We start from the raw sequence: 27,246 nt of genomic DNA on the forward strand, positions 1-27,246 counted from the left end.
TTCCAGCACTTCGCCTGTGCAATGTTTTAGACAGGTGTACACAAGTGTTGACCGGTGTGGACAGGTGTGGACTGTATGAATCCTCTACTCGCTCTATAAAGCTCACTCTATAAAAGCTGTAATCAGAGACACAAGTTTGTTGTCTAAAAGCAGATTATTGATATTCATTGGGCTATTATGTCTGTAACCTGAAGCACAGTGTAGCTGTTGTAAAAGAATAACTGTAGGATGTGAGATCTATACAATTTCAGCATTTAATTAATGGTATATAAGGAATTAGAACATTGGAATATTGGGAGCTCCATTGAAATCAATGGAGTGCTCCGGGCTTACAATGGCTGGTAGAAGCCTGGAGCTCCAACATTCCAATGTTTCTTTGATCACAGCTTTGGCTGTGAACAAAGGCTTCAGGGACCCTGAGGGGATTCCAATCCCCTCACACTCCCATAAGGCTTTGTTTTTTTTGTTACAACATTCTGTCCTCTAGTAGCAGAATGTTCTAATAGCCTTATAGCGCTTCGTAGTTGGGCTATACCGGCTATTAAAGTCCCTCTCCCTTGTTAAAGGCCCGAGCCGAAGAGGGCCTTTAATAGCCGGTATAGCCCTCTACGGCGGGCTATAAGGCTATATTAAAAATGTTCCAGCTCTCTACATTTCACACAGATATCTAAAGCAAATACAAACTCATTAAACTACATCTTCCAGGATCAATTATTCTGGAAATCAATGGCAAATCTCAAGGATTAATCAGAGCAATATGTGAATTGACTGGAGAATACTTTGTTCCATGCCCATTTGAAAGTGCCATGCGGAAAAATACCGACCACTGCAAGAACTGTTTCTGTGAATTGTCAAGCATACGTGAGAAAATTAAATACTCTAATTTGTTCTTCTGATACAAAGTTGTCACCAAGCATGGGTTAGAATCACACATGTCACACAAATGCCACTGGCCTGTCGAGTGTGATTTTGTTTGTAAGACTCAGGATGTATCTTTTGAAGCTTCAATTCCAGACCAAGCTCTTTGATTCTTTCTGGAACCACACTGGTGTCCACACTGTCCTTTACATTATCTTCAGGGAAGTATATTTTTCCACAACAATGGGCAACAGAAATCTGTAAGTGTACATATTACTATGGAATCTTACCTTTTCTGTATGTCTTGGTCCATTCTTTGTTACCAGCATCAGATCACCCTCCTCCGTGTTTAGGGATCCAGCAACGTATGGCGTTTGACTTCCCATCACTTTTAACCTTTCATGTAGTGCTTTATTCACTTTTTCTAGCCCTTTCATTGCTAGAAGCTTTTCTCTTAGTGTTACATTTTCTTTCTGCAATCTGGTAAGCTCAGGAAACTTATCAATGTTCTGGCCTCTTTCTCTCTGCTGATCCAGTTCTGAGGCCATTGCTTTATACTTCTCCTTTAAGACAGCATTTTCAGACACCGCAGAAGACATCTGCTGACTGACATGCTCCAGCGCATCCCTGGATTTTTTAAGGAGGTCTGTGACTTGCAATTTCTCCAATTCCAACTTCTTAATTTGGTACTTGTGTTGCACCACTTCTTCATTCTGAGCCAATTTCCTTTCCTTTGCCTCTTTTCTTTGTTGTTCCAATGCATCTAACTCTGCCTGTAGGTTTGTCAATTTTTCCCCAAGCTTTTCTTTCTCATCGTTTGCACTGGATTGTAACTCTTCAACTTTCATCTTCAGCTGTGTTGCTGTTGTGGTCTGTTCTTCAAGGAGAGCTCTGGTGGACTGGAGCTGTTGATCAAGTACATCCTTTTCCTCTGAGATACTTTGCAGTGTAGTCTTGAGTAATCCTTCTGCCTTTGCTGCCTCATCTTCTTTCTTGAGCATCTGTTCCTCCAAAGAAGCAAACCTGCTCTTCAGTTCATTCAGTGCTTCCTCCCGTTTAATAACACTTTCCGCTGCTTGACCTTGCATCTTGGCCTTCTCTTCAACCAGTACTGCAAGTTCTTGTTTAAGTTTCACCAGTTGAGTGTCTGTAGCTGATTTCTCTGACAGGACCTGCTTAAGGTGGGTTGTTGTGTCTTCCAGTGAACTTTGTAAAAGGGTGATGTCCTTCTCCTTACATCTTAATGCGTTTTCCTTACTATCCAAATTATTTTTTAGGGAAGCAATCTCGTCTTGATAAGAAATAAGTTGTGTACTCAGATCTTTAATATCAAGTCTAGCTGAGCACAGGTCTTGCTTATGGCATAATAAGGTCTCTGAGAGGGATTTTATCTCTTCCTCAAGTTCTGCCTTCTCCATCGAACAGAGCTCCAGTTTCTTTTCTAACTTCTCCCGTTGAGTTGGACAATTCCGGAGCTCTTCTTCAAAGCATCTCTGTTCTTCTGCAAGGTTTGACTCCTTGTCATCCTCCCCGTCAATATTTGTCATCTGCTTCTCAGAATCTGGTGACTGGGTTAACTTGGTCTGAAGAGACGTCAGTAGCTCTTCCTGTTCCTCCACCTTTTGCTGGCTTTTGCTGAGCTTCTCTTGGGCGCCAATGCATTGTGACTGCAGCTGCTGGTATCTGAACTCTTGCGTCTCGCTGTCTAACACGTTCTTCCTCTTCTCAGCCTCCAGGACCTTGCACTTTTCAGCCAGATGTTCTAGTGACTTTGCTAGAGCCACCATCTCCCTTGTGGACTGATGATGTTCACTGATGATTTCATTCATCTCATGCTCCTTAGACTCCAAGGCTGCCTTGACCTGGTTGAGCTCATCCGTGATCTCCTGCTTGGACTTCTCTAGCTGCTCCTTCATTTCTTTGTGCCTCTTGGCTAGGTTCGCAAGCTCCTCCTCATGGGCCTCTGCGAAGGCAGCTTTCAGTTGAGCCTCAGCTTCCGTTCGCTGCTTGCCCTCGCTCTCCTTCGCAGACAGCTTTTGCCTCAGGTCGTTGACCAGAACATCAAGCTCCTCAAGGGTTTCACTCAGAAAGCTTTTGTTGTCTTGGAGCTCTTGCACATGCCTTGCTTGCTCCTCCAATTGCTCTTGATGTTTCTTCTTGTCTCTTTCGAGCTCCTCCAATAGCCTTTGCCTCTCGTCTTCCTTCGCCTTCTGTGCATCGACCATCTCCTGCAGTGCTGTCACATGACCTTTGTGTTCCTTCTCCATCTCCTCAATTTGGCCTTGCAGCTCTGAGTTAAACCTCTGTAGGTCAACTTCACGTTGTCCACTGGCTATTAAATCATCCAGCAGGCTACTAGCATATTGGAAATTTCCGCTGGATGCCAGACGTATTTTCTGATGCGTTACATGTGATGCGGCAGAGAGCTCAGAGGACGGTTCTTCTGCATTTTCTCTGTGTTCTTTTTTCGTAGACTCAGATACTCCATCAGAGGAACTTAAATAGTCCAATGTCCTATCACCATTAAACACAGAGGTTGACACTTTCTGCGGCTGTGTTCTTTGAGTTTCTTGGCCATTCTCAATCCCTTTTTCTGCATCTTCAGTCTAAATATGATAAGAGGGTCAGAGAATGAAAAACAATTTAAGTTGGAGACAAAACATGCTTTACTACCTTAGTTCACTCTGGAATCTTTAAGACAAACTTTGCTGAAGCAGATTCTTTTCTTTTTAAAATGTCAAGAATGAAATAAAATTAAACAGACCTAACTGAATTATAGACTACCAAAATCTATACTTCCACACAAATAAAATAATTTTAAATATATGTGGTTGGCGTCAGTTAGAGGAAGTTAACACATTCAGAATAAGTATTACATATAAATGGAGACATAGGGATTGAATAACAAAGAATAATGTTTCAGTCATAAACAGCACTTGCACCTTCAAACAGTGTATGTTGGGTAAATACACAAAAAATTTGAGGAGCATTGTACCCGAAATGTGTAGACTGCAAAAGCATAAAATGTGCATAGAAATATTTTTGATAATGGTGGTAACATAACAGTTCACACTCAAATGCTTGACTAGCACATGCCTAGGTCCTCTTGTGCATAAGCAGGATTCCACTGGATTTACCCTTAAGACTTACCATAGAGAAGGATCTGTGAACTTTACCAAAAGTAAAGAACCTTTTAGTAATTTGCATTGCATTGGAAATATCTTTCAGGGTTGGCAGTAGGAGTGGACACAATTTATAATTACCTTGCTCACCCTGAACATTCCAGCAGCAGGATTGCCTGCCCAACAGAGACAAGATATAGTGGTAGAACGCATAATGATAGGGTGCCGCTGGAGAATGAGATGTAGGGCCCCTGAGTTGCCATATATCACAGATATTCATTGGCCAAGTGTCGCCCCATTAAAGGTGACCTCCTCCTCACCCACAAGGGAAGCAAGGGCCTGCATAACGCCCCTGATAGCATATTGGGTCATAAAAACATCTGTTCTTCTGTGCTATTCCCTGATAACAAGAGTCCCACTCTCAGGCTTCTGACTGGGGAGAAATTACATGGAGTGTGGTTTAACCTAAAACGTACAACACAATGACAGAGGGAATGTTCATGTGACAATTTTTCCGTCCAGAACACCATGCACTTCTTGATGTTCTGTGGTCACTACATGGAATTAAGGATGAAATACCTGGTCCCAGTTCTAAAGGAGGCAGGGTTTTTGCAGGTTAAGCCTGCCCTCCTGCACCTGCAATTACTAGAGACCCCAAGGATTGTCTTCCATGCTGCCAGCTTTCTGGTGGGTGCTGTTAGGTTAAGAAATAGGAAAATAAATGAGGGTTTGAATGTAGATGAATCTGGATGTAACTCAGTATGATGTTCACATAGTGAAAATTGGCCGCAAGGGAAATTAAATTGATTGATGTTTTTGTATTTTAGTCTTAAATCATGATCTTATTAGAAGATTTTTAATGGAATTTTTTAAATGGCCACAACTCGGTACTTTTTGCATAATATAAATGTATTTTATTCTGTTTTTATCTTGTATAATGTATATATTTTACGCATGTTGTGTATAGTACTATTGTCTTTTTATGATATTAATTTATCGAAATAAAGTATTGTGACTGACTGACTGACTGACAGACTGACAGAGGGAATGCATGATTTTTTCTCACCCACTGGCATTCTCTCAGGCCTTATTTTAGCCTATAGTTTTTCACCCATCATGCCCCACAAGAGCAGCCAGAGTTATGCAAATCAGACTGTGCTTGCTCCTCATGGCAACAGTCCACCTAAAAAGCTGTAAGGAAACTACCTCTAGAAGAGAACACAAGCAACTCAAGATCAGTGTCAGCCTTTTTCGGTGTCCTCAATAGGGTGCAGTTGAGTCCTACTGCACGGGGACGACGGGACCCACGTACGGGCACTTTTTTATATTCCTCAGTGCAATGCTATAAGTATGATGGATCTGCCTACAGGTTGGTACCATGCTCACTGTGCCACTGGAAGCAAGCTGCACACTCCAGTAGAGGCCCAAATGGGCTGAAAACGGCCTGGGGTTGCTTCTGCTCCAGTCAAAAAGGGACCCGACCTAGCAGTTCGGGCTGGACTTTTTTTACCGGAGAGGGAGCAATGCTGATTTGCATACGGCTGCTTCCTATTTGTAGTCAGATGGCAGGCCACAAACAATGGCGGGCATGCTCTGCTAAGTAATTACAAGTGGCTGAGATTCATTAATGCACTACAACAATAATTTTTGTTTTCCTCACTTGAAAAAGCCCCATAACTGCTGGCAACTGACACTGAGCTGCAGCAGAAAAGTTGCAAAGCATGTGCAGTTTAAGAAAAGAAGGTGCTGAGTCAGCGACTTAGATCCACACTTCTGGCTTATTTACGAGCCTGCCACATCGCCGGGGCATCACTTTTTGTGACGCAATGGTGGCGCAGATTTCTAAATCATATCTATGAGGCCACGCACAGCCACTGTGCATGGTTTTGAATGGCCTCATTCATATGGACTAAGGAAGGCAGCACAAATCGCTGCGTTGCCTTACTCTGCTCTCAGGAGGCGTTCCATGAGTGCTGCACTGGGTTTTCCCACGGAACACGCATTGATTTTAATGCTGTCCCAGATTTTACAAGATCATGTAAACCTGGGGAAGTGCCAATAGTGCAATGAGGGGAAATATCTTTATTACTCCTCGATTTTTCTCCTTATAGCACACATAGGACATTATTAGGATGGCGGGTGGACATTGTCCACCCGCCATCCTCTCGGTAAAAGGGACCGCCCACCATAAGGGCGGGGGTCCCGTGGGGGAAATTAGGATGCGCCTGCCACAGTGGCGGGTGCATCCTGCATTCCTGGCATTGTGGCGGGCGGTGCACTCAGCACCGCCCGCCATAATGCCAGGAAGGCATGCTATGCACTTCCATGCACAACATGACAGGCACCGCGAGGTACATGCCATGTTGTGCATGGAACTGCTGGGGGTACCATAGGTGCCCGTGATCCTAATGGGCCCCATAGAGAGGAAAATGTGCCTTAGGATTGTTTCTGTGCCGGGAGGGGAACATTCCAACACAAAAACAATCCAGCCTGCAATGGAGAAACAATTACAGCATGGTTCAAGGATGCCAATGATGGCGCTAGACTGCCGAAAGGGCGCCAGCCAGGGAAAGACGACAGGAATGCATCGTATTACTTAAATACGGTGCATTCCTGACCTTTCACTTTGGGGTAGGGCAGCGCCTGTAGTCACCTTTTGTAGAGGAGAAGCACTTGAGATTATTGAAGGCGCCACAATAAAGACCAGAGAAAATCTGGTCTTAAACAGGTTTAACAAGGAGAAAAGCTTTGTTCTATGTGTGCTGCTTTGCGCAGCGCACATAGAACCAGAAAAAGGCCATTCATTATTTATGTGCAGGAAGGTGACTCTTGCCTGCACATAAATAATCTTTTTTTTAAATTACATTTTGTAACTTCTATGTGTGGTGCATTTGACAGCACACATAGAAATGACAAAACGCCATTTAAAGATTGTTCATGTGCAGGAAGGCGATCTTCCTACATATAAACAATCTTCCCCTTCGCACAGAAACTGTGTGGCAAGGTTGCCTGCATTGGCGCCAGGCTGCTCAATTTAGCACCAGCGCAGGTGGAAACGCATGGCGGCACCATATTGTTGTAAATATGGTGCAGCCCTGCGTTTCAGAAGTGGTGGAGCGTGGTATTAAGCCAAGGAGTCTAACGCCTCACTCTGCCACTTTTCTAGTAAATATGCTCCATTATGTAAATTTCTTTGTTTAATCTACCAAGCATTACATGGGACAGGACTCTTCGTAATTTAAGCTCCGGTCACTAAACATGTCCGCAATCGCTCTCGGTGCTTGAAATTAAGGTAAGGCGTTCTCTGTCCCAGACTCTCAACCTTGGAACAGTCTCCTGGACTCACTCCGGATCACCACAGATTATTTGTTCTTTAGGGAAAAGTTAAAAAAAAAATCTGTTTATCTGCTATAAATTGTTCTTTCGACCTGCTCTTGCCATCTCTGTCATGTCATCCTTCTCTTCTTCCGCCTTTCTTCATCTTTAGCGCCAAGAAGCAGTCGCAGTGAGAGCTGCGCTCCTAAATACTTGTTTCATTAACCGAAAATATTTCCCAGCTGTTCATAGGGCCTGTTGTGTTTTGAAAGTTTTTGGAGGTACCTGAGACCAGTGCTTAATTTGTAAAAATATAAGTGCCATGGCTCTCATCAGAAGGCCACTGCAACTTGCACTACACTTTGCCTTTGCCATGCTGCCGGTGATAGCGACAACACAACTACTAACCACCACACTGCTACAAGTGTGACAATTCAGACTATTCCAAGCCCCCAAAGTTCTAAGAATGGCTTGGGTGGCAAGTAATACTCGTTTCATTTAATTCATAATTAACTCCTATTGTGGTCATCTCTAAATGAGGCAGACACTGCCACCTTGTGGCAGACTGTCTCAAGCACTGGTGTTGACAGTTAAGTGCCGGTGCTGAGCACCAGAAACCACCAGCTCAAATAAAGCACTGCCTGAGACAGAATTTCTGTGTAACACCCAACACAAATTAACCATCCCGTTGATTCTTTCACTTGGTGCCATGTTGCCTCGCTATCGTTGAACACAGGTAACCAACGCCTTGTTATACACTTGCTCATATTTTGCTGCATTCTTCTTACCTGTGATGCTGGCGCTTTTTCTTCGTTTATAGTTGTCTTGGTGATCGGTTCACGAAAACGCCTGAAATAATTAAAGTTGTGAAAAAACATTAACATGTGTTTAATTTTGTGCAAATATTGTTTGATTACAGAGATAAAATGCTAAAAACAGATGCAGCTGGTCCAACAGAGCCTTACTCTCCAGGGACTGCAAATCTGGAGTGGGGTAGGGGCGGGTGACCAGGGGAAAGTGAGGATCTCTTAGGAGTAACATGACAAACAATTTATACAGGATTTAAAGAAAAAGTATGCATAACTATGAGAAAGAAAGATGAAGAAAAGAGTAATGACCATTTTCTATGTAATAGTAGCAAAAAAATTAACATTGGCAACAGGAACATTTTTGTTATTTTTTAATAAAGTCAAGTAACATTGGTGGAAAGTGGTGCAAGAGCAACACAAACAGACTCCTAAATAAGCCCTATTGTTTATACTGGTCAACGTTGACTTGCATGTAGTGGAAGAGTGAATACCTAAAGTCTTCGTCGTCTCACAGTCTTAAAATTAGGATTTTTCTCAGTTTAGTAGTAGTAAAGTTAGGACTCCCATGTTAACTACTACTAAATTGAGAAAAATCCTAATTTTAAGACTTTCGGTATTCACAGAAGGCATTTAGGTGTCCTAAAGTTAGGACTCCTAACTTCTGTGAATACCGAAATGAATAAGTGCCTTCTGTGAATACCGAAATGGTAGTAAATTTAGGATTTTGTCTTAAGTTAGTTCTGTGAATCAGGCCCTATGACAGGGGAAGGCATAGAAAGAGGGTATCAGGAGACTATAATGGGGGTCTGGGCATGAAAAGGGACAGGCAAGTGAATTATGCTGGACAAGGGGATGTGCGAGGGGTTAGGTGTGGGGATGATGACTGAAAAGGGCTACTATGTAGGAAAACAATGAGAAGAAGGTGTCAGATTAGCATTACTTAATTTGAGCAGGTGGTTTTCGGTGCTCGGCACTGGCACTTAATTGTCATCACCACACTCATGACACTCTGCCACGTTGTGGTGCTGCTCATCTCATTTAGCGATGAGTAAAACAACGATTGTTTATGATTACAATATACATAAAAAAATACTAATACCCGCCTCCTTTAGCTTTGGGGACTTGGAATAATCTGAACTGTCGCACTTGCAGGCGATAGAGATGGTTAGTAGCTGTTTTTAGTACAGTAATTGGCAGCGATGATGGGGCAATGGGTGGTGCAAGCTGCAGTGGCTTCTTGGTCAGGGCCCTGGCACTTAATATTTTACAAATTAAGCATTGCAGGTTAGCGCACTCCGACAGGAGAGTGGATGGCTCAGAGGGGTTTGAAGAAAGAAGAGCCATGAAAGGGGGGATGGTGGAACAGACATACAGTTTACATACTATAATAGTGATGACTAATGGGTAAGTTTCCATTCACATGCTAAAGGAATCTATGGGGTGTAGTTTGGTATTAATTCATGTGAAATGCTGCAGCTACCCCAGACGCTACAATACATGGGCTACCTTCCTTCAATGAGCAGTGTGGTTATATACAATGCTAAAAAGTAGGCCCTGATATATCTAACCCTCTTCTCTCTTCGTAGATGGTTCAAACGCATGTAATAAGTTTGTAAAGAGTGAAACAACTATTACGTTAAATAACCTCAATTTATATTCCAGTACACTCCAGGAACAGAAAAGAAAAACAATCCTCCCTTTCTGAACTAAACCACTGACAAAAAGGCAAAAGGGAGATGATATAAAGGGGAGATGGCGGAGAGTAAGACATGAAAACGTTTGTGTGGGGTGGCATATGAAAATAAGGGGTGCAGGAGCTTCCAACCCAACTCAGCATCCATGGGAGCACTGTGTCTTTTGAATGTGTGAGGACACCAAGAATTAATCCAAAGGATTCCCTTGAATGTATCCAGCACCTCTTCTTCTTGCTTCTTCTTTCTGCTATAGATTCAGTACCTCCATACATTAGTATCTTTGTGCCTAATTACAAGACTGGCGGTACTCGGACAGCCAGACTCGTGGTCAGGCAGTGTTGGCAAGTCTTACGACTGCCACATTAAGACCCTAGTGGTCCTGCCACCCTGGGACAACCGAGAACTGTTCCCTGGCGGTGGCGCGTCGATCTAGAGGCATCCATATGCTTGGTAGGACCGCCATGGTCTGGCCAAGCATACCCACTAGTTTCCTCTCCGCCAGGGTTTTCATGGGGGTGCCTCCTCCGTAAAAATCCTGGTAGAGAGTAAACAATGGGAGCCCTACAGGGCCACTTCATGCCTCATGCCTTGTGGGTGTACACAGGTAGGCACACCATGGGCTCCCCCTGGTGTGCATGCACAGAAGTTCCAGCACGGCATGATCTAGCACCCAACACCTGGAACAACCTCCCTCTGCACATCAGGGCCTCCTCCTCACTTTTTGAATTCCGCAATAGGCTGAAGACCTGGCACTTCGACAAATTCACTGACCCCGATTCTCATTATCCTCAGTCCTATGCCTACTACAGCGACTGGATACCCTACCGGGTGATTAGCCGTGCTAGATAAATCATCATAACATAACATGACCATGGGATATTTCGAAGGGCCTTGGGAACCACGGCTGTGGTTGTGCCTGTATTTCATAGGATCACCTGGAGGACTTTCCAGCAACTTGGACTTTGCAGCTGTCATTGTGGATATTCACAGGAAATGGATGGAGGTGATGGTGCTAGGGGCACTCATAGGAAATGGATGGAGGTGAAGATTCTAAAGGAAATCACTAATAGGACCACTAGTTATGGTACATGTTTGCACAATAGCAATTTCTGAAACATCATAGACAATATTATCCGACCAGTTTCGCAGGAGATGCTGGAATTTCTTCAGGCGTGCAGGCTGTACAATCCCCAAGCAAAGGGATGTCTTGAGAGTCAACAGATTGATTAAGGGTACTTTGGAAATGGCTGTTAAGAGCACCACTGTCAAAGAGGTCATGGCCGTACCCCTTTTTAGTGCTTTGCAGGTAGGGAGCCTAGCACCAGAAAGATACCTGCATGGTTGGGAGAAGTCACATTGGCGGGAAGTACCATGAAAGACAATTCGGACAGTCATTCGGTAGCTGGAGGGAATTCGGTCAGGTTGAAGTCTGGTACTGTGGACATTTTCCAAGTTCAAAGGTCCATACAAAGTGAAAGCTGTGAGTAAGGATTTCCTAGCTTTGGATAATGGTCAGAAGTGGACCGGGAGGATGAGGCCAGTATTTCTGAGGGGTGGAGAGTGCCCCATGATGGTTGGAGGTGAAGATGGTTGTAGTGGTCCAAAGTTGATGACAAAGGAATATTTGATTAGAGTTCATCAATGTGCCATTGGGGCAACCTCAGTGGATGTGATAATTCCTAGAGAGCTTCAGGTAGGATTGGGGAATTCTGGTGTGGACAGGGTCATTGGTGTGTCAACGTTCTTCGATAAGGCATGTGATGGGTGTAGGAATAGATGTATACCTGCTTGGTTATAGGTTTATGTGATGTCCTTTGCCAACATTTTGATTCCTCTAGTTATCCCTATTCACTCATTTCTCGTCCCATTAGCAAACACTTTGTTATTTTGTTTTTCAATTTGTTGTTTTCTCTATTTGTCTTCTGCATTGGGAAGGACGAGAATGCATTATGCCTTAATCTGTATAATCATGGAACATATCTATGTATTCTATGATTCTCAGGTTCCATCCGGTCTGAGATTTGTACTTTGCTAGGGGTTCCATCACAGTTGTGTTGGGACTGCCTGATAAATGGCACTGTTGTTGGTTTGGTGCTTGAATTAATTTTTTTTTAACTTGCACCCATGTTCTGATCATGATGCATATTGCATAAGCTTACTTTTCTGGATCAGATGACAGTTGAAAGTGAAGTCAATGAGATATTGGTATCAGAAGCTGGAAGCAGGTCCTTTTGAAAAAAATCCCAAATTTCAATTTGTAAGCTTGAACATGTCTGTAACTTATCCAAATTAAAAGATATAATTTTCTGTAAGTGACATGTTATGATGAGTAATAAAAAGGTTCAGCTCTTGTGCAACCGCTCTGCAGAAGTTGAAAAGCTGAAGTTAATTCAGTAACTAAGATATTGTTCCTTATATGAACATGCTAAATGTTTATAAAGGCTTCCAAAATGGCCTCGTTGTTTGATGATGCATTTTCCTGTAATAAAGCTTTATTGTTGCTAATATTGTTCCCTACTATGTTTTATTTGCCACCAACTTCACACCCAGGTTGCTAACCTTCTGAAGAATTATTTCAGTTCCATAAAATTGCTTTGTAGCTCTCAGCTAAAAATGTTAGGAAGGAACTTCTGCTTCTTTGGTGAGTTCATTCTTTTAAAATAAAACACAGTAGTCCCAAACACCTTGAACTCTGTGTTTAACTGCATAATTAACGTCCTTAACGACTTTAGTCAATTTTGTTTTTTAAGCTTGCTCTATGATTCCTAATAAAAGAGCTAAGGAGTCCCAGTTGCTATTTAAGTTGGGATTCTCATGATATAATTATCTCACTTCCACTTCCAATGGATTTCTCAAACTTTATCTTTTTTTGCAAGGACCAGGCTAACATCAAACTCATCTCCTGCTTGGTGGTACTGCAACTGCCATGTCATCTGCTAAAAGTCGGTGTCATATTTCAGATGCATATTTCAGGGATTCTTCATAAGTAAGAAAAACATTATTCAGCCATCAAAACCTGTCCTACATTAATATATGTGTAAAACGTTTTTTTATGAAGATCATACTTAATCACCATACATTTAATGGAGACATAATTTTAGTAAATATTTAAATGTTCAATCAATCAATCATGGGTTTATAAAGCGCACTACTCACTCGTGAGAGTCTCAAGATGGATCAGTCGAAGAGTCAGTTCTTGAGGTCCTTCCTGAACGTGTGCAGGGTCCGGGAGAGTCTGATGTTCACAGGGAGATCGATCCAGGTCTTTCCCACGATGTGGGAGAAGGCTCTCCCGCCTGTTCTATTTCTGCGGATGTGGAGGACCTCTGCCAGGGCGAGGTCAGCGGAGCGGAGGTTCCTCTTGGGTACGTGGAAGGAAACTCTTGTTGAGGTATTTGAGCCCGATGTTGTTGAGGGATTTGTTGGCGTGGGTGAGAAGTTTGAAGGTGATCCACTTCTCCACAGGGAGCCAGTGGAGGTCTCGTAGGTGTGGGGTCATATGTTTGTGACGCGGAGTCCCGAGGATGAGTCTGGCTGCGGTGTTTTGGATAGTTTGGAGTCTGTGTAGAAGGGTTCTGTTAATTCTGGCGTATAGGGTGTTGCCGTAGTCGAGTCTGCTGGTTATGAGTGCCTGGGTGACGGTCTTTCTGCAGTCGGGGGGATCCATTTGAAGGTCTTGCGGAGAATGCGTAGGCAGTTGAAACCGGTGGAGGCGACGGCATTGATCTGGGGGTTCATGGAGAGGGAGGACTCGAGGATGATACTGAGGTGTCGTGCATGGTCTGTAGGGGTGGGTATGTTGTCATAGTTTCAAGCGTACTCCTGGTCAAATACACATTTGCTCCTGTCCCTCCTGTGACTTACATCTCAAACTGGGCAAGCTCAGTGCTGAACTCAATTAAAGTTTTAATGTGATGAAAGACTAACGTGTAGAAGCTAGCTTAGATGAATAAATATATCATCGGATAGTAGCATCCTTGATTGTTAAATGCTCAGTGATCTGCATGAGTTGAAAACCATTGATAAACTAATCGCCTCTTTAATAATGTTTTAAAAGAACTGGTTTCAAACTTGAAACATCAATCCATTTTTTAAGAATTTTGTCTAATGTTGGGTGGAGAGGCTGCAGTATTCTGAGCACAGTAAAGTGTTTCATATGATTTCAGTGGAATTTTATTCTTTTATCTCTAAGATGTAACATCACTCAGAACATGTCTTAGGTAATTACGTGCCTTTATCTAAGATCGAGGGGCATATTATCAAGCCCCCATCACCACAACAACGTCACTTTCAGTAATGTTGCTGTGGTGATAGGGGCTTGGCCCTATTCCCAAGGCAGCGTTAAGCCATGTTAAGTGGGTTAACGCAACTTAACGCTGCCTTTAGACTAGGGCCCCCTTCACAATGATTTTAGTGTGAAAGGGGCATGCAGTGAATGTTGCAGTAGGCGTTCCACCGCAACACCCATTGAGTTTGACGCTACCTCCTATTCACAAGGGCAGCATAAATAAGAGGTAGTGCCAAACTTAAGAACAGGAAAAATCTGGTATCAAGGTGGCAAAACGAGGAGAAATGCTTTATTTCTCCTCGTTTTTGCTTTTTCCATGTGTGCTGCTTTGTGCAGGACACATGAAAAAAGCAAAATGCCATGGTTTATGTACAGGAAGGTGTTCCTTCCTGTACATCAACAAACCCTTTTTTTAAATGCCATTTTGTAACTTACATGTCTGCTGCATGAAGCAGCAGACATGTAAGTTACAACATGGCATTTAAGGTTTGTTTATGTGCAGGAAGGAACATCTCCCTGTACATACTCAAACCTCCCTGCTTGCAGATACCCTTGCACTCTGGTGCAAGGGGACCTACGTTGGCGCTAAGTTGTGAAACTTAGCTCCATCGCAGGGGGAAACCCGAGGCTGCACCATATCCTTGAGAATAGGGTGCAGCCTTGCGTTTCTGAAGTGGCGGAGAGAGGCGTTAAGCCAAGAGGGCTAATGCCTCTCTCCACCACTTCCTTGAGAATATGGCCCTCAGAGTTTTACCAATAATCATAAACATGTCTGTTTTATGAAGTGTTTCATACTACACTTCTGCTGTTTCTAAACACTCCAAATAACATCTGCTAGTTTTATCCAGTTCAAAGGTCATCAAATACTGACCTCTGAATGATGAAAGGCTGACTTTGAAAATTTCACCAGCACACTCACAGATCTACCTTGAAAGCAATGATATCCTTATTTTATTTAAAATACATTCTAACAATAATTTGGACAGCTCCATTCAATTATTTTCTGTAGAGCCATAAGGGCCCAGGAGTGTTGAGGTATTAAGGTTACTAACAGAGGGTGAAATCAAATCAAAACAGTTCTCAAAGTGTTTTAAAGCACAGTGGATTAAGCTTTGCACCTATTTTTCTGTGGTCCTCTTTTAGTGGGATTATTACTGGATCTCAAGTATAAGGTAAAATAATGTTGCTTACTTTCTTACTGGATCCAACACTACAGTTCATATGTCAAACACACGTAGGGCTAGATGTAGGTAATTCTATTTTACCACTTCTTAAATACCGAATTTTACCGATTCGTTAAATTTACCAATTCTGTAAAATAAATGCCCCTACATGCCAATTCTTAAATACCGGTCGGTAACGGCCGAAATCGGCCGTTACCGACCGGTATTTCGGCTCCTACATCTGGCCCATAGTAACTTTGTAATCCAAGATTTATTTCCTGATATTTAGCAGAGTGTTCTTTCAGTGCAGTGACTAACTACTTACCCTGGTACCACTGGCCATGCAGCTTCCAGATCACCTCTCTTCAGCCCCAGGTTGAAGGTGATCCCATTCAGTTCGTAGAGTTGTGAAATGATGTTTGAGCTTATAGACTGGTTTAAAAATGGGTTCCGTGCATAGTACCACTCCCTGAAACGATAGATATCTCAAGTTATGTTTTACAATTTCTTGCAATATAACAAAAAGCCACAAGGTAGCTTCAAACAAAAGTAGTGTGTACCAGAATTTTTATAAAACAAAATCCCAGCATCAAAATATTGTTGAACCTACTTAGTATGGGGCAGGAAGTAACATTTTGAAACTGGAAATGTGTTGAGTGTAAACATATCTGTGTCACAGTACCAGAGCTTCATCATTATGGCTGCAGCAGAAGAAGAATAGTTGTGATATGAAAAGGCAGCATATTCCACATACCCTCAGCAGATGTGGTACCAGAATATAATTGCTTAAGTCATCTGACAAAAATACTGTGTCCCAAAAATTGTCTACACCCAATGAGACTACATTTTACTAAACAATATTTAGAACCCAATATTATCGCTCACAATATACTTACATACAACTCCTCTGCAATAGATGCATGTTACAATATCCCTTATATAAGTTCCAGAATATTGACTAACAGAATATGAAGAAGTTCAGTATACATAGGTAATTATAGGTTTACTATGCTCAACATCCCATCCTCATACCTTGAGGGTATATAAATACTTTGATGTGGAATTAAGACTAGTAAATCTGTACTTACCTATGTATAGTTACCTTCATGGTATTATAGTAGTTGATCTTCAAGACACTATATTATGGCAGGATAATATTTAACATTCAATATTGTGGTGGATTACCTTAGCAACAAGTTGCCAAATCTGTAATTCCTGCCCAACCCCCAAAGACTAATATACATGTTACTCCTGCCTCACTCACCAGCTACGAGGTGTTATTTTCCTGCCACCTCATATTCTTGGTGGGCGCGCTACTGTTCAGTACATGCATGCCAATGTTACTCGAATTTGTATTCTTGCTCTCATTAGAACATCTACTATTTACTCTAGGTTCAGCATCAGTGTTATTGGTAACTCTGGTAGGACTGCTGGCAGTAATACTAGTAGAGTGAGCCCTGGTTACTGGCAATGAATTTAAGGGTTGGGTAAGAGTCTACATTTGTACTACTGTTTTTGAATCTACTCTCTGTAGTAGGTGTTGAGCTGCAGAGCATACAATCAATCAAACACTTGTAAAGCGCACTACACACCCATGAGGGTCTCAAGGCGCTGGGGGTGTGGGGGGGGTCCTGCTAGTGATCGAAGAGCCAGGTCTTGAGGAGTCTCCTGAAGGCCAGTAGGTCCTGGGTCTGCCGTAGGTTGGTGGGGAGGGTGTTCCAGGTCTTGGCGGCGAGGTGGGAGAAGGATCTGCCGCCGGTGGTCGCTCTTTGGATGCGGGGGACTGTAGGGAGGGCGAGGCTGGCGAAGCTGAGCTGGCGGGTGGGGGTGTAGAAGTTGAGTTGACCCGGGCGGTGAACGTTTGAGCTCCATGCATTTGACTTATGGAGTGTTTAGTGATATTATGTCTCTAGTATGGTGTATTTGTGTGACAAGTAAATTGATGGATGTCCGCTTAGGTGGATGATTGGGAGATGTTTAAATGGCTTAGTTATGATTAAGGAAAGCTTGATTTGCTTTTATATGATAATTTAAAAATGAATTGTATTGGCCATCTCTGGGATAGTGTTTTATGCCACTAAATAAGAAGCAGAGCATTACCTTAGTGTCACTCAGTAATGAACTCTGAGCATGCATGTTGTACATGTATCAGTCTCTATATCTTCATCAACATTCCCATGTTACCAATCAGTTTGTCAGCTTCTATAAATACAGAAATAAAAAAGCAGCACCCAGGAAGTGCCATATTAGCACCTTGCTATCCCTATCTCCATGAACCCCAGCTGAATAGATTCTGCCAGCTGTTGGTTGGCCAGGCAGTATCTGATGAAGGACCGCCCTCTGCCAGTAGAAGTCTTAAGCTGCAAGGTAAAGGAAAAACACATTTTCTTTAGAACAACATTTCATAAAAATAATGCATCAACAGCATTTTTGTTAGAAATGGCAAACACATGTAATTGTAATCTTGTTGTCAAAACTTACTTAAAAATAAATTGGCACTAATTGAACACTAAGGGCTTATTACGAGTAAAAAGGTCCACAAGATCGCTGTACTCATGGTACCGGTCCGACCACTGCCACCACAGAGGGCCCGCCCGCACTATTCTGAGTGTGGTGGTCGGACTGCCACAGGACCTCCGTGTCCACTGGGATCCAGGATCCTGCGGCGGTGGTGCAGCGGTCAGAAGCAGTAAAATGCTGGCTGTGCCGCTGCGGCACCACCGGGCATATTATGAGTTGCCTGTTGACCGCACATTTCATGGTGGTGAGACCGCCATGAAAAGGGTGGTAGAGAGACAACTCAGGGGGCCTAACAGGGCCCCCTGTCACTCCTGAGCCCAGGAACACATGCAGGGGGCACATGTTGTGCCCCCTGGAATTGCACCCACATACATGACATGGGGCATGCCACACCATGCAGGAGCGTGCAGTTGGCGCTCTCACGGTGGCAGTCTGCGTGTTAGGTTCTATTATGAGCCTAGCATACCACCGCCGTGAGACCACCGCTACACCCTGGATTCAACTCTGAATCTGGTAGGCGGGCGCACGACGGGCTTGGCAGTCCTCCTGTTGCCGTGGCGGGCCCATAGGAGGACCACAAAACTCGTAATAAGGCCCTTACTGATTGACAGATGAAAGATTAAAACACTAAAAACATGGCAGTAGATAAAAAGGGTTTAAACCAGCCAAGGGAATGGACTCTGTCCTGGAGTTTCTGTGTGATGGCCACAAGATGGGGAAGGGCTCTGGTTGTTTTTCCTGCAGCTCTCTCTGGCTGCCATTATGGATTAATCCAATTCCAATTCCAAAAATTCTTTATTTCGGCCACATGGGCCATAAAAGATGCAGTGAAAATACATACATTTAAAACACACTATTTACAATAAAAATCCTACTGGACCTGCAATGTTAAGAAATACAAAGTAGTATAAATTAGCCAGACATTTTCTTCCTTATTATCCATGCTGCCATTAAGAATTTAGAAACCGCAAACACAATGTGGCCCTGGGTGTTGGTTTTCATAACCCTGTAGGCCTGTAGATACTTCCTAAAGCCCAGGTTCCGACACAGAGGAGCTAGCCAGCGCCTCCTCGGGCTCCGGTAGGCATGACAACAGAACATTATGTGCAAATCATCTTCGTCATTGGCTTTACAGCATGGACAGAGTTTATCACCCCCTGGCGACCATTTATAGGTAAATACTTTAGTTGGGAGTGTGCCAAACCTCCATTGCAGGAACAGTTTCCTCGCCAAGAGAGGATAAATAAAATCCATAAAAGGTTCAAACACATAAGAATTTTTGGATTCCATAAAACGTCCCGTCAAAGTGCCACTATCATGAGCATTGACCCTGTCAACAAGGTTTTTATTCTTGTACAGCTGGGCAAGGGTTTTACGCGAAATACTTCGACAGCCCTGAGCTGGATCATCCCACAAGTCTGGCAGATTCAGGCTAAACAGTTCCGACTTAATAAATGCCAGCCAAGGAATTTTGCAGTTAGCATTCAGCCTCATGACATGAATAAGGTCCTGCCTATAATGATGCAGTTCCTCGGTGGTCCATATCCGGTGCCAGAACATCACAGGTTTCGACCGTAGATCCTCAGCAATAGAGGAAAGGCCCAGGTCAAGTCTTAGGGGGAGGAGAGGTGTGCCTTGCGGGAGAGCAAGTAAGCGTCTCAGAAAACAATTTTCCACCCCTGCCATAACCTTCCCTGCTTTGTGTCCCCACAGTTCACTACCATAAGTGGCTGCTGCCTTCGCTTGGGACCTATACGTTTCCAAAGCCGGGCTTACGGGCTTGAAGGTGGACTTATTGGACACCTTCAAGAGTGCGCCCGATAACTGGGAAAGTTTCAACCTAGATCTTGCTACCTGGGAGTCCCATGCCAAGTTTTCTTGAAGTGATACCCCCAGATATATAAAGGTCGAGACCCTTTCGAGACTAGTTTCCCCCAGTTTTGGATTGGGTCTAGTTTTGGTGGGGGGGTTGAAGATCATGAACTTAGTTTTTTCCGTGTTCACCTCCAACCCATGTTGGCGACAGAAATGGCCAAAACCGTCCACAATCCTCTGGATCCCCATAGGGGATTTGGAAAGAAGGAGGGTATCGTCGGCAAACATTATTGCCGGGACCCTCCTTCCTGCCAAAACCGGGGCGTCATTGTCTTTAACCGCGTAAAGATGTTGAATGACGCTGTTAATGTACAGACAGAACAGTGTCGGAGCCAGAACACAGCCCTGTCTGACACCTCGACGGACCGGGAATTTACCCGAGAGCTTTCCATCCCTCCCACACCTCACTTGCGCAAAGTTGTTCTCATGCAGCCTAATGATGATACTAAGGAGGTGGGGGGGTACTCCTAGCTTCTGCAGAACCTCCCATAGCTTCCCCCTGGGGACTAGGTCAAAGGCTGACCTCAGGTCCACGAAGACCATGTACAATCGACCTCCCTCTAACGTTACCGTCTTCCAATACAGGAGAAGGAGGCGAACAATTTGGTCCATGGTCGACGTGTTCTTCCTGAAGCCAGCCTGGAGGGGGCTCATGATGTCATTGTCCTCGACCCAGTCTAGGAGATGGTTTAAAATGAGGCGCGCAAAGAGCTTTTGGGGCACGTCTATTAGGCTTATAGGCCTGTAGTTGGCGGGGAGCAGAGTAGATCCCTTCTTGTGGATAGGTACAATCTCTGCCCCCAGCCACGACCCAGGGACCGCCATACCTCCGAGAATGGCATTAAAAAGAATGAGAAGGTATGGGCCCCAGATGTCCGGGTGATGCCTAAATAGATCCCCGGGTATCCTATCCAGACCTGGCGCCTTCCCCACTGCTAAATGCTCTAAGGCAGACTCCACTTCCCCCAGGGATAATTCCATGCCAAAATCCTGAGAACCCAAGGGCAATTGCAACTCTACGTCTGGGCAGGAATTAGTATCTTGATAGAGTGCCCCAAAATGGGCCTCCCAAACCACGGGGGCTATGTTAGGTTCAATTGCTTTATTGAGTTCCCCTATCCCATTGTTTACAAGGGCCCAAAATTTCCGGGAGTCCCTAACTTTTAGGGCATCATGAAGGTCCTGCCAGTGGTTCCAATCCCACTCGGTCCTGGCAGTCGCCGTCACTGATTTATAGTGCTTCCTAAGGTCACGTACATTGGCCTTATCGGACCCCTCTTTTATTGCAGCAATAAGCTCAGATTTTGCTGCCCTACAGTCGGAGGTGTACCAGGTGGGAACATGGGTCTTTTTCTTTCGAGTTGGGACCACCGGATGGAATACCTCAGCCAAATCCCTCACTAAATCCTGATGTATGTTTCCCAGTTTCTTGTTATAATCTGGGGTTCTCGGTTCATCCAGAAGTGCGTCCACCTCCATGTACCTTGGAAGTGCCAGCTCATATAATTTGTTAATGGCATCTTCTGAGCTCACCAGCTTTCCCCACTTAACCCGGCGCCTATTTGTTGTGAGGAGCAAATCCCCCGTGTCTTCCCCTTGATCAACTGGGGATAAGTCCGTCGGAGGCAAGGGGCACAGGATATTTAACCCCTTCAGTGCTAATGACAAGGGTAACTCGTCATGGAGTTTCCATTGATTTCAATGGAAATTACATTGAGGGGCCAGAGGTGCCTTAGCAGCCAAGTGGTTAAGCAAAGGGCGTTGTGATCACTATCTGTCCTATTTATTACCCTGAAGTCGAGGACTTTTGGCCAGAGTGTAATGTCCACCATGATGTAATCTAGCCTCGACTCATGGCCCCTCCTGTTGAAGGTACACACTGAGGGGGTATCGGAAGGGGTACGACCATTACACGCCCTCAGTGCGCAATTCAGGGTAAGGGACATGAGTTGTATTGCTAGAGGGGACCAGGCTTTGGGGTGAGGAGAAGACGAGGGTGGAACCCCCCAGTGGTCATCCTCGGCCGTAAGGGCACCATCCAGTAACCCTTCCAGAGGTTCAAAGTGGCAATTGAAGTCTCCTCCAAGCACCACCTTGAAATCTCCCGGAAGTTGACCCAAAAAGGAAGACAGATCATTTAGGGTTGGTGATTCATTTAGCGAGGCCACTGGTCGCGAGTAGACGTTAACAATGGCCCACGGAGGTTTGCCAGGCCATGTGAGCCGAACACACTGGATGTCCTGTGAACATGTGTAAACCTGTTCCGCCTGGCACCCAGTATGACTCGCAATCCAGATTGCCAAGCCACCTGATGGCCTCCCCCTCCCACCCCATTTGGCAGGGATTTCAAATACTTCAAACCCTCTCCTAGACTGGGTGACCCTCGCCCATGTTTCCTGGAAGAGGAGTATATCACATCCACCTACTAGGTAATCCCATTCAGGAGAGCCTTCCTTGTTTGCAATTCCTGCCACATTCCAGGAGAGAATTCTCAACCCTGGGTCAGGTGGCAGGTTACCCTGGCCTCCGGTAGGAGGTCGCGGAGTGACCATGGATGGATTAGCGTCTAGGGGACCAATGCCGCAGACCGCGATGGCGGGAGGCCCGGCCAACTCCGCCGCCCCAGTTTGCAAAATATGGGCAGGCCCGGTATTAGGTGAGGGTCCCAGTTGGCACAGACTATCGTCCGTGTCAACCATTCGCTCTTTAGCGGTATCCTGCCGGGTGAGTTCAGTCACAGGGACTATACCCGATCCCACACATCTTTGCACATCATCCACCATCTTCCCAGGACCAGCCAAGATTTCCCTGGTTTGTGGTCAATCGACCTGATCCAAACAGGAAAACCTGTTATGATGTATAAAATTAGCCTGGGCAGGTGGTAAAGAGTGCCTTGGTCTATAGCGGGAGCCATCTACAGCAAAGCCTACCCTAGTCCACCCCTTCTCACTCCCTACCACCGTGTTGCTATCACTAGGGTAGAAATATGAGAGGGGTACAAGTTCAATTTTGGACTTGTCAGGCCTTACAAGCCAATTGCAGATGTAATTTGCAACATGTGGGCTCTTGAAACTTAGAATGATACAATCCCCTACCCTATTCTTTAAAGTAGGGCCAATCCATGGAATCCTCCTCACCATCAGAACCTCACCTTTCAAGTTTGGAGGCAGCGGCCTATTAATGCTAAGCCAGCTTATAACCTTGTTACGTAGAGAGTCTTGGGTCTCCCTTACACCACCAGTTAGCTCAGGAACTCCCACCATAATTGCCGTGTATGGAACTGCTTCTGGGGGCAGGTTAACCACCCTACGCCTATCAGGGGGGGGAGCGATACCATCAATCGGGCCATTTATGGAACCCACTACCGCCCCTGATTGCGGCGCCAATTGCGGCGCAGGGGGTGGCTTGGATCTCCTGGGAGCCGGAACAGGGGGCCTGGGCGCTGAAGGTAACAAAGTGCGCGTCTGAGAAGCAGACGCACCGTTTGTACTCAGCGCTACCCTATTGGAGACCTGGGGCAATACAGAGGGAAGTGAACTATTCCCAGGTGGAACCCCGGTAGCTATGGGAACATTTGTAGCTAAACCAGGGCTTTTCCTAGTGTGGTTGTTTTCCAGGGACTGGAGTAGATTCTCTATGGCGTCCAGTCTGGCTGAGATGGGGATTAACAGATTCTTAATAATAACTGTAAGCGAATTGATTATTGTATCTGTACTATTAGAGGATACCCCACCGAAGATAAATGGGCCCGCCGACAATGATAGTGGCACAGGAACTGGAGAGGCCGTGAGATCCGGCCTAGACCCAGATAAAATAAGCTCCGGGGAAACCGAAATATCTGTACTTTCTTCGAGGGATGATTCAGTTATATCAATTTTAGCCCTTTTAGCCCTCTTTATTTCCCTGGGCCTTTTCCTTTTTAAAGGCTGTACCACCCCACTATCTGCAGGGTCTATAAGCAGGACCGCCTGTCCCGCTTCAGGCGTGTCTGATCCCATATTATCCAAAATAGCAGAATGGTCAGAAGTCCCAGATGGCCGTGAAGAGTTTCGATCCCTCTGCGTTAAAGGAGTTCTTAGCTGCTGGAGGACCGACTCAATAGTCTGATCAATGCTGTCCAATAATGACATATGGGTAACGTCCACAGGAATGGGTGTACTAACATCAGTTGAGAGAGATTCCCCATGGTCCAGGAACACACTTTCGGGACCCATCTCCAGGTGAGAGTCCGTGGCTAGGTGACATTTACTAGTTTGGGAAATCGCCTTGGGGAAAAATTTTTCCAGAGTACTTACACCTTGTTGAGCAGACTTGCTCCGTAAGGCTCTGGACGCCATTGTGGGGTAAGTAATAGGGCAGTTTAGCGGGGGCGTTAGAGGGGAGGCCCGGTCCGGTCTCTACCGGCCTCTAACGGCCTAAAACGGCCCGCCCTTTGCCCGGGCTTAGCCCGGCGCCCGCCCGCGCGCGTCCCGCGATGCGCGGCTGGGGAGGTTAAGATGTAGCTAGTCAGGCCCTGGAGGCGCGGCCAGCTGGGAAGAGTCTCCAGGTGCGGCGTCTCAGCAGCCGCTTGGAAACCTGGGACTCGCAGTCCCGCTGCGCCGCTGTAGCTGGTAACTCTGCCTCTTTCCGCCCTCCTAGAAGCCCGTACTGCAAGCTCCCGTTGGTGAGTCCTTAATGCTCAACAGTCAGTGATGTCCCTTAGCCTCGAGCGGCGCCCGCGGAGCGGGGGCCGCGAGGCGCAGTTTTAACAGCCCAGGCAAAACAAGGAGACGCCCAGAGGAGGAGGAGCGGCCAGCTGGGAAGAGTCTCCAGGTGCGGCGTCTCAGCAGCCGCTTGGAAACCTGGGACTCGCAGTCCCGCTGCGCCGCTGTAGCTGGTAACTCTGCCTCTTTCCGCCCTCCTAGAGGCCGGTACTGCAAGCTCCCGTTGGTGAGTCCTTAATGCTCAACAGTCAGTGATGTCCCTTAGCCTCGAGCGGCGCCCGCGGAGCGGGGGCCGCGAGGCGCGGTTTTAACAGCCCAGGCAAAACAAGGAGACGCCCAGAGGAGGAGGCGCGGCCAGCTGGGAAGAGTCTCCAGGTGCGGCGTCTCAGCGGCCGCTTGGAAACCTGGGACTCGCAGTCCCGCTGCGCCGCTGTAGCTGGTAACTCTGCCTCTTTCCGCCCTCCTAGAAGCCCGTACTGCAAGCTCCCGTTGGTGAGTCCTTAATGCTCAACAGTCAGTGATGTCCCTTAGCCTCGAGCGGCGCCCGCGGAGCGGGGGCCGCGAGGCGCGGTTTTAACAGCCCAGGCAAAACAAGGAGACGCCCAGAGGAGGAGGCGCGGCCAGCTGGGAAGAGTCTCCAGGTGCGGCGTCTCAGCAGCCGCTTGGAAACCTGGGACTCGCAGTCCCGCTGCGCCGCTGTAGCTGGTAACTCTGCCTCTTTCCGCCCTCCTAGAGGCCCGTACTGCAAGCTCCAGTTGGTGAGTCCTTAATGCTCAACAGTCAGTGATGTCCCTTAGCCTCGAGCGGATTAATCTCCGGAACATCCAGCTAGCAGCCCTCACATGGATCATCTCCACATCTCTGATGCAGGGGGCATGGACACAAATGTTATATATTATCTCTGCAACATGAGGATCTCTTCCTCCTCCCACTTCTTCCCCTCCATGTTACTCCCCCACTCATCCTCTGCCTCTGTCCACCCTCCAGCCCCCTTCCTCTTCTTCTAACATCATGCCATCCCTAACCAGCAGATTCCTTCTGGTGGCATCCCTCTGGATAGCCCCAAACCATCTAAATAAAGTCATATCATCACCTATAATCTTCTATGCAATTCCACAACTAAGTAAGGCTAGATTTTACTCGGCCCACCACCCACTTCTCCATAGTGCTCTGAAACGCAAGACAATGACTCACAAAACTTTTCATTTCATGTCAAAATCCCGTTTATACCTTCTGTGCTTACCAAGAGTTATATTCACCTAGGCTGTCTACTGCCCCAAAAGGGCAAGGCATATTGTCAATGATCAACTTGTCCCTCACATATCAACTCTGAATATGTGCTGCAAATAATCCTCCATGCCCATCCCCCCACGCAGGCAAAATACCACACCATGCTCCTGCCCCACCCAGCACAGCGACTTTAGCTCTCCTGCTCTATGCTCATTTTGCTGGCTTCCATTGGCTAAAGGTGTGTGTGCTAGAACACTTTGCATAACCTGGTTGTTTATCAAGAATTATAAATTAAATTCCTCAGCCACAAATAACACAGCTATCAACTAGATTCTGCTACCTCCCTCCTACTGCACAGAAGAACAGGGGACAACTGCCTGAAAGAAATGGGCCTAAGGAAACCCCAAACCGTTCTTAATGGTTGCAAAGGACAGTTATAGTCACTATAGAAACAAAGGCAGCAAAGCTATCTTATTGATGCAGCAAATTGCTTTCAAATATTCGTTCAATCTTTCAAGAAATAGAACGAATGCAAAGGATGTACTTTGAACTCTGCTGTCTCATCTTAATGGTGTGTAAGCAGATTGTTTAACATAATATGACAAAACCAAACAAACATTGCATAAACTAATATAACATAGCATGGTATAGTAGAGCCACATAAAATAATAGTATAACATAAAAATAACAAAGCTTAACAATAATAAAACGAAATGTTATACCAACAACATTAAAATGCAAGATAGATTTAGAACATAAAATATCAGATAACATAGCAGAAACAACGTTATTCCTTTATTTTACTACCTGTTGAACAGGAGATGGGTTGGGGGTAGAAAGGCTCAGTTGAACATTGGTTTTGGGTGTAGGAAGTGGGGCTGCTAAGTGTGAGTTTGTGTTGTGTATGAAAATGGTCCCAAAGCAACTAATTGTGTGATTCTTACTACTGTAGCTTTTAAAGTGAGGCAGCAGGAATACCACCTGACATTTGAAAGACTATATAAGAGGTAGGATTACAACAATTTACTTAAAAAAAAAAATCACTCCAAAGGAAGATTTACGTGTGCCATGGATGTTGTGTTGCAGAAGAATTTCTGTCACAAGATTCTCCTGATCAAATTGATTTTTTCTGACTACCTGTAACAATATACTATACATATAGCAGAAATAATCCTGCCTAACAATTGTCCAATTCCAATGCCAAATAAGTCTTGCACTAGGAGATTTACTACACAAAAGTCTTGCAACAGAAGATTTAACACTTTCTTCCAAAAAAAGATTTCCCTTTACCACCAAACTCTAATGATGCCTTTAATGTTTGAAAAAGTATTTTGAAATAACATGCCTCTGGCATGTCATAAACTACCACACAACATTAACCCATCGAAAAACACCCCACAAATGATCATAAACTAACATACCATACCATATTTTGATTGAAAGAAACTAATCATACTGAAGTGGATTATTTGAGCAGGACCTTGATTTTGAATATAAACAAATATTGACACATTTATTACAGAAATACCTAAATATTAACATAAATCCCGTCACTTAGGGCGACTTTATTCATCCACAGTGATTGGAGCACATGAGGATCCAGTCTACGACAAACACCCTACCAAGAGGTGCCATGAAGGCTAAATCTTTATACCTGCAACGCTCATCC

At 45.1% G+C, this 27,246-nt stretch overlaps 1 protein-coding gene across 1 annotated transcript in view; it reads right to left on the reverse strand.

Moving 5' to 3' along the window:
- The window catches only part of RUFY4 (RUN and FYVE domain containing 4), a 435,544-nt gene that overhangs the window by 74,119 nt on the left and 334,179 nt on the right, over positions 1 to 27,246 (reverse strand). The window contains exons 5-8 of the mRNA XM_078679261.1: positions 17,503 to 17,609; positions 15,575 to 15,718; positions 8,084 to 8,144; positions 1,149 to 3,464 (exon numbers count right to left, since the gene is read on the reverse strand). Of these exons, the coding sequence (XP_078535387.1) occupies positions 1,149 to 3,464; positions 8,084 to 8,144; positions 15,575 to 15,718; positions 17,503 to 17,609 (2,628 nt within the window). The remainder of the gene's footprint in view (positions 1 to 1,148; positions 3,465 to 8,083; positions 8,145 to 15,574; positions 15,719 to 17,502; positions 17,610 to 27,246) is intronic.

The sequence above is a fragment of the Lissotriton helveticus genome, chromosome 3_1, assembly GCF_964261635.1.
Source record: "Lissotriton helveticus chromosome 3_1, aLisHel1.1, whole genome shotgun sequence".
NCBI lineage: Eukaryota > Metazoa > Chordata > Amphibia > Caudata > Salamandridae > Lissotriton > Lissotriton helveticus.